At 39.5% G+C, this 8,138-nt stretch overlaps 1 protein-coding gene across 1 annotated transcript in view; it reads left to right on the top strand.

Annotated features, from left to right (window-relative positions):
• Positions 1–3,665: 3,665 nt before the first annotated feature.
• Positions 3,666–8,138, top strand: part of LOC101845518 (collagen alpha-1(XX) chain) — a gene marked incomplete at its 3' end in the record, with an annotated part of 6,620 nt that continues 2,147 nt past the window's right edge. The window contains 3 exon segments of the mRNA XM_005090484.2: positions 3,666–3,755; positions 6,629–6,711; positions 7,222–7,680. Coding sequence (XP_005090541.2) covers positions 6,657–6,711; positions 7,222–7,680 — 514 coding nt within the window.

Below are 8,138 nucleotides of genomic sequence, written 5' to 3'. Positions count from 1 at the left end.
GGGGCGGAGTTGCGGGGGTTGGGGGTGCTCAAGACCATGTCAAACAACATATTGTATTTAAAATATGTGTGTTGAATTTGAACTGACAATGTTGAATTTGAACTGACAATGTTGAATTTGAACTGACAATGTTGAATTTGCACTCTGTATTGTTACGAATGATAGTTCTATTGTGATATTTGAGCTTCCTAGTGCTACATGTGCTCTCTCTGTTTTGATGCTTGAATTTTCTATGCTGAATTTTATTAGACTATGTTGAATAAATTTTGCTATGCTTCATTTGAACGCTCTATTTTGATATTTGATCGGGAAAAGGTGTATATCGTAATCCTGGACTTCTGGCTGTCGTGTCCATGGCGACTGTTGAGATGTATGTCTCTGGGGTATCAAGATGTTTTTGGAAAGGCTGGGAAAACGCAATAACCTAGCTGTTACTGAAGGTTAGAGGAAAACGTTATTAGGTCTTTTAGGAGGCAGGCCTTTTAAAAATATTATTTTAAATCTTAATTTCATGGGCACATCATTCCTGAAGATAAACATAAGTTCTCGATAAAATGTATTCCACACGTTGGAATGGAAGTCTGGTTTCTTGTTTGTAACAGCGAAGAGCCTAACTACTAAAATAAAGATGTCGTTTAAAAAAAAATAATTAATCTGAAACGTAGGTGTTTTACACCCCCTCGGACACAATAAGGACCAAAGACGTCAGCGACACAGCTGTGTTGCTAAAAGGTGCCAAGCACTTCGAGAAAAATAAATCAAAAGCGAACATAAAGATTATACATTTGTGTATTTTTTTCCTTCTCTTTGAACATTCCAAACTGTGAGGGAAGGAAGGTAAACATGCAAAACTCCACGGAGAAAAAAAGATCAAACGTAGGAATAGATGAAAACGTGAATTTATGTCCTGCTCTTGTTAAGATTCAATTCTACTTACTTGACGTCCAGCCTTCTTTATAACTCCTACTTCGTGCACAAGCATTTTATTACAGCGGAAACCGAATTGCAAATCTCCATCAATGACGCCCTTCAGACCATAATTATTCGTCTTTGAAATCCCAACAGAATCAAAATCTCTCAAGAATAACCAAACCAACACGGAAACATGACGTGTCAGCGTGAACTTGGATTTGGACAATGTTGTGCACTAAATCTTGACCTGACCTTATGGTACCAGCTCCCACAATAAATGACGGGGAAATTTCTTCCCCAAACACACGAAAATTGGCAATTTCTTTCCTATTTCATGAGAGAGTGTGGCTATTAGAAAACACTGATAAGTTCTGATATCTTTTCAAACGTTTTCACACTTATTCCATTACAATTATATTAATAATAAAATAAATTACACTTTTATTTGTCTTGGAAGGGCACTTTGGTTTACAATGGCAGGCATACATTACATACATAAATACATAATTATAAGTACGTACATACATACATGCATAAATACACAATATTACACAAATTCAGCGGCATGTTTGTAAACAGTTCCGTATTTGTGTAATATTGTGTATTCGTGTATGTATTTATGCATGTATTTATACATTTATTTATCTATGTACGTATTTATAATTATGTATTTATGTATGTATGTTTGCCATTGTAAAACAAAGTGTCCTTGCGGGACAAATAAAGAGTGTAATTTATTTATTATTTTTCTTTTAGCTCTCCGGCTGGCGACAGAGAGACGTCTCTTTCTTCCCGCGACACCCAAAAGGGTATAATGGGCAGATACAAGTAAAAAGTAAGTAAAGCTTGCCACACCGACTATATGATTCATCTTGTTCAGAGCTCACTGATAGGAGAAACTGTCGTGGAAAGAAACGGTTAACCGGTTATGTAGCAACTGTGTACACACAAATCGAGAGTCGAGCGTGCAGTTTTAGCATGATGAGACACGTACAATAATATTATCTCAAATAACAAAGAATGCCTCCTCCACTCTTACCGATACAAGAAATCTTATAGCACGCAATCGAGGTAATAATATGAATATAGCATTGTTAATTACACTTTTTAAACATTCGTAGAGCGGGTGCCTTGTGTTAGTCATGGATGGTCGGATCAATAAATGTACTTTGGGATTAAAAGCAACCCCACCTGTGTCTGTAATGTTGAGGTTAGGCACTTCTCTGAAGCACGCTAGAGGCTTTAGTTCGATTCCCGAGGAGGGAGAGATTTTTCTTTTTAATTGTAATTTTATTTTCAAAGGCTAAAACAGCACATGAACAAGGATGGCTTTCAATAAACGATTGACAGTCGAGAATTTTGTTCAAGTATTCCGGTCTTTCTGTTGGGATGTTGTATCCCTCTCAGCCCTGGTCTTTCTGTTGGGATGTTGTATCTCTCTCAACCCGGGTCTGGCTGTTGGGATGTTGTATCCCTCTCAACCCTGGTCTTTCTGTTGGGATGTTGTATCCCTCTCAGCCCTGGTCTTTCTGTTGGGATGTTGTATCTCTCTCCACCCGGGTCTGGCTGTTGGGATGTTGTATCCCTCTCAGCCCGGGTCTGTCTGTTGGAATGTTGTATCCCTCTCAACCCGGGTCTGTCTGTTGGGATGTTGTATCCCTCTCAGTCCGGGTCTGTCTGTTGGGATGCTGTATCCCTCTCAGTCCGGGACTGTCTGTTGGGATGTTGTATCCCTCTCAGCCCGGGTCTGTCTGTTGGGATGTTGTATCCCTCTCAGTCCAGGTTCGCCCCGACACGCAGATCTGAAGCCCACCTCCTAAATGAGCTAACGTGTGTCGATATGAAATAATCAGCGAACGTAACGTTATTGAACATTCTATCTAGTAATTAATGAAAAGAAAAATTGTGATCATGATTTATATTTATCGTCATATTAAACTTCTTTTTTTCAGCATTTTGCCTAGAGTGCTTGTTAACACTTGTGATCATATCTAATAAAAATAAATGGTGAATACTAGGAGAAAAAAAATTACACAAAAAGATTGTTTTAAAATATGTCAACATTAAATGTTCTCCACATAATCACACCAAGTATTAAGTTGACCTTGCTTGACATAACTCATCAAGCCTGAATGAATTGTCGTTGAATCTATCAATAAATTTCTTCAAAATGAGACGTTCTCATAAGCAGGCCTGCTATTCATACTGATCCAACACCCTCAAAGTACCGATACAGAGTTTGCGCTGTTACATTGAAATTACTTGTCGTCCTCATTGAACCTACGCTCACAAACTACTCTCTCACAGAGGCCAAAGTCACGCATCAACGCGCTCTGTGAAACTCTTGCATCAACTTTGCTCATCACCTTCTGAATCTGGAAGTTAAAAACAGTTACACACTTCTCTTATTTTTGTATCAGAACAGTACAGATGGAATTAATTTGCTTTTAATCTTGTTTACTCTCTTTCATAATGTTCATACTAAATTAAAACCGCGATCTTTTTTTGTAGAAAGCGTTGATGTTGAACAAACAGATGGCAATGTTATTAATTCACATGATCTTAATATCTACCCGAATGGGCAGAGTAGTGAAAAACGAATCCCACACACATACACACACGCGACGGGTATGATTTGAGGGCAAAATCCATACCGATACATTCATGTCACAATTATTTATTCTGTATTCAGAGTTACTATAGAGGTAAAAATGACATTTCAGATTTACAAACTTGTATAAATGAGTTCCTCTGGTTCTGCCTCTTCATTTGAGGATGAGCATTGGTTATCTCAACCACACTGACAGTGACAAGTGACAGCACTGAGAGTCAAGTGTTGGCAGGTCTGTTCTGTACATCTTCTCTCAACTTGTCAGTTTGCCTCGTTTCAACACCAAGGTAACCGTTGTACATACATAACATCATGTGGCGTCGGTGGCCTGGTGGTTAGGCTCTCGGACTCTCAACCGTAAGGTCGTGGGTTCGAATCCTGTCAAGGACCCGACGTATTTGTCCTTGGGAAAGGCACTTTACACGAATTTTCCTCACTTCACCCAGATGAGAATGGGTACCCGGCTATAGACAGCGAACGATCTTGTCAGTTTGTTAGTGTTTGAGCGCTTAATAGGCTGCTTGCACTGTATGCTTCCCGGGAAGCTGAGAATGTTTCGGAGTGTTCTATGGTCTGCTGGGGTAATAATATAGCGTAAAGCGCATAGAGCGGGGATCGGCGCTATACAAATGTTATTTAGTATTATTATTATCATCTCTCGGATGGTCGATGTTTATCGTAGTATTATGGACTCTCTCTCTCCATTAATCTCTCTCTCCCTCTCCCTCTCTCTCTCTCTCTCTCTCTCTCTCTCTCTCTCTCTCTCTCTCTCTCTCTCTCGTTTTCTCCCTCCCTCTCTCTTTATCTCCGTCTCTCTCTCTCTCTCTCTCTCTCTCTCTCTCTCTCTCTCTCTCTCTCTCTCTCTCTCTCTCTCTTCCTCCCCCTATCTCTCTAGCTCTCTCCAATTATGTATACAACATGATTAGATACAGAATATAATTTACACATATCATGCACTAATAACAATGTTTATATTCTTCCAAACAAAGCTTTTTGATCAAATGCCTGAGACCAGGAGAGGAAAAAATCAACAAAGAATACAACAAAACTTAAGGGGGGGGGGGGCTACACCTGGAGGCTATCTCGCTTATTACTGGACCGAATTTTACCAAATTTCACACATATAACAAGCATAGTAAGGAGTTTTAAAATCCGCCATCAAATTTGAGAAAAAAGTTTCGTTTCCATGGATACGCCGACATATTGGATTTTATTGACATGTCTTATGTAATGAATATCGCATTTATTGCTCATGGAAGTTGATTGTTTTTTTGCATGCGTGCGTACAAACATTAGATCTAAAAAAATTATCTGTTGTTTTTTCCTAAACGAATTAGAAAATATTTTAATGAATTTTTTCCTGAGGTAGCATTCAAGTTTACGAAAAATCCGTGAAAATCCACACTCTAGACAACACCAACAAAAATCTATTCCATATATCAAAAATTCAACAGACAAGTTTTTAGTATTACCTCTTCTCTTCACTCTGTGAAAATTTCATGAAGATTGGATGAAAAATGGTGGAGTTATTCAAAAAAGCATAGAGAAAAGTCGCGTTTTGAGAAAACGGCCGATAAAGAAAAATGAAATACTGACTTTATGAGGAAATGGCGGCTACAAACATGCCCGGTATGGGAACAGTACGGTTTTTGGGGGTTCTTATGCAATGAAATAGTTGTAGGAGAGGCTGAAGAAGCTAAAAATGCCTACAACTCAAATTCCATGATTTTGAGCCGAATTTTGACTTTGGGGGTGTAGCCCCCCCCCCCCCCCTTTAAAGAACTGTTATATTCGCTCCTTTTTCTTGTATCATGAGCGCATGCACAAAACAGTGACAGTGAGGTCCGTGCTTTAGAGCCGTGAGCAGTAAAATCTTTTCACAGGGAAAACCTTGACGTGTCGTAGTTGAGTTCCTTACTTGTCAATGGAAATAAAAAGCCACAAACAAAATACATAATATGTACATGAGTTTAACCCCCGTGCTTCATAGAAAAATAATGTATTTTATTTAATAATACGATAATAAGAATAACAATAATAACGATAATAATAACAATAATCATAACAATAGTAATAATAATAATGAGGATAATAATAATAATAATAATAATAATAATAATAATAATAATAATAATAATTATTATTATTATTATTATTATTATTATTATAGTAATAATAATAATAATAATAATAACAATAGTAATGATGATGATGATGATGATGATGATAATATGTCAGCTTTTCTTTTTGGTACCTTGAGTCTCAATCATCGCGGATCAAAATTGACAGGGAGGGCTGTCAACAGTCTGTCTCATAAATAGATAATGATCGTAAGTGTGTCATTACTTACTTACTTTTACTTTTTCCTTCCTCTGGTATCCTTAGGATGTCGAGGGGAGGTGCAGGTTTCGGTCCTGTGCTAGGTGTGTAGTGTCTGTCATAGATGTGTTATGTTGTTCCAGGACCTTTTTAACCCCATCCAGGCGAGTCTTTCTTGGTCATAAATACTCGAAAAATGTTTCGGTTGCTGTATGCAAAACACAGACAAGCGCCTATTTATTGCAGTTTGGCATGTAATAGAGTTCTCCCCTAAGGTATTTAATTTACGTCGATTACAATCCTTGCAATTATCTGTTATGTATTTGGCAACTTGGAAACACATGTATTACTTTTCCCATAAAAATACGACTCCCACAGAGTTGAAAGTTCGCAAGTACCTGCAAAAAGATAGATAGGTCCCCATTACGGAGCCCGATTTTTGGTTTATTCTTTTCCTGAACTTAGAAAAATATATTTGACAAAAGTTCCGTACTTCGTTGGCCTTTGTGATTATTCCTCTGAGAAACGAAACAAACCTGAATAGCTGTCCTTGAGAACGGAAGTGCCGGAAGTGATATTTCGCGATGCGCATTTTGGTTTTTGGAAGTATAAATCTACACCTTCGAATTGTTTACATCTTTCAAGATATATTTTTGCTCCACTCCAGTAGAGTGTAGATATAGAAGGCCAATGACTTTCACTTGATGTTAATGCACCGATCATTCCTTTCATGGAAAGGGGGCACAGCTAGTTAGGTACAAGTTTTGTGTGTCAATCCATCCCCAGACCCGGTTGAGTGGCGACATCTGAAGCAATGAGAGCCTCAACCATACTGGACCTGGTGGGGCTAGTCCTGCTGACCTTCGCAGGTATCTACTGGCTCCTGGCCTCGGGAACAAACTCTCTAAGTCTTTCTTTCTAATTGCTTTTTTTTTCTTTTGCAAGATTTTTTTTTACGTCGCTCGCAACTGCATAAGGTCATACGACCGCGCGGGACACATTAAACATTTTCAGTTTCCCAGGAATTAATTTTGAATTTTGCCCAGGTGGCGGCAGAAGCCTACTCTTATCGATTTTAGGACCACCAAGGGGTCTTTAACATGTGCAACTTTGCAACTTGCACACATAACCTCTGAGATTTTCCACCTGAATTCGAGAAGGTAACCGGAGAAATACTGTTTTGAGAAAATCGAAGGTAAAGTTTTTGCCCCTTGTTCAGTTTCTTTAAAAGACTAGGAGAGTTGTCTCTATAACCAAACAAATATACACACCAATTATGCCCACTTTTGGTGTAGGTCAAGATTTCTGGAAACCTCCGAAATCTGCGTTAGCCCGCTTGTCCTTGAAAGCGACTTTTATGACACTGATTCTGCTCACAGGTACCACAGGTCTCCCCACGGACATAGCGTCCGGCCCGACATTTCCCGCCTCCATCTCGTCCAGTTACAATCCCGACTGGTCACTTCCGGCCGCCCACCCCGCCCCAACCCAACCTCTGGAGCCCACAGCGACCGACCCTCAGGAGCCATCCATCTTCGATCCGTTCAACGATTTTGATTGGCCTTTGTTCCCGAATTCTGCCGCTAATGATCAGGGCCGCACACTCTCCCCAGACATCAGTCCTTCTCCCTCCAGCTCTTCCCCAGAACCGAGTAGCGCTGAACAATCGACCACACAACGCACCACGACAACCCCAACTCCTGAGCCAACTGAGGCGGTTCCGGATATAACGGGCAGCTGTAAGAAGCAGATGGACTTGCTGTTTATCCTGGACTCATCGGCCAGTATGAGCGAAAAGGACTTCAAGAAGGAATTGGACTTTGCTGCTCGTATTGCAGGTTAGATTGGGTTGGGTTGGATTGGGTGGGGTTGCAGCTGTTATTGTATTGGTAAATTTAATTCATTACGTGTAATGTTTACGTATATGTGTATGTATCTGTGTGTTTATCTGTGTGTGGTGTGTATGTGTGTGTGTGTGTGTGTGTGTGTGTGTGTGTGTGTGTGTGTGTGTGTGTGTGTGTGTGTGTGTGTGTTTTGTGCATAATAAAGTATGTATGTATGTAGTTTGTGTATTACACCCTCTGTGAAATATGAAAATGACAGTAGGTATTTTGTGTGTGAGTGTGGCGGTGTTGTTTTTGTTGTTGTTGTTGTGAGTATGTTATATGCGTGTGTGTGTGTATTATGAAGTATGTGAGCTTGTAGAATGTATATTACTCTTAAATGTGAAATATGAAAATGACAGCAGCCGTTTTGTGAGTGTGTGTGTGTGTGTGTGTGTGTGTGTGTGTGTGTA

This window comes from Aplysia californica, unplaced genomic scaffold (genome assembly GCF_000002075.1).
Source record: "Aplysia californica isolate F4 #8 unplaced genomic scaffold, AplCal3.0 scaffold00017, whole genome shotgun sequence".
In the NCBI taxonomy this organism is placed as follows: domain Eukaryota; kingdom Metazoa; phylum Mollusca; class Gastropoda; order Aplysiida; family Aplysiidae; genus Aplysia; species Aplysia californica.
This window is presented reverse-complemented; position numbering and strand designations above follow the sequence as displayed.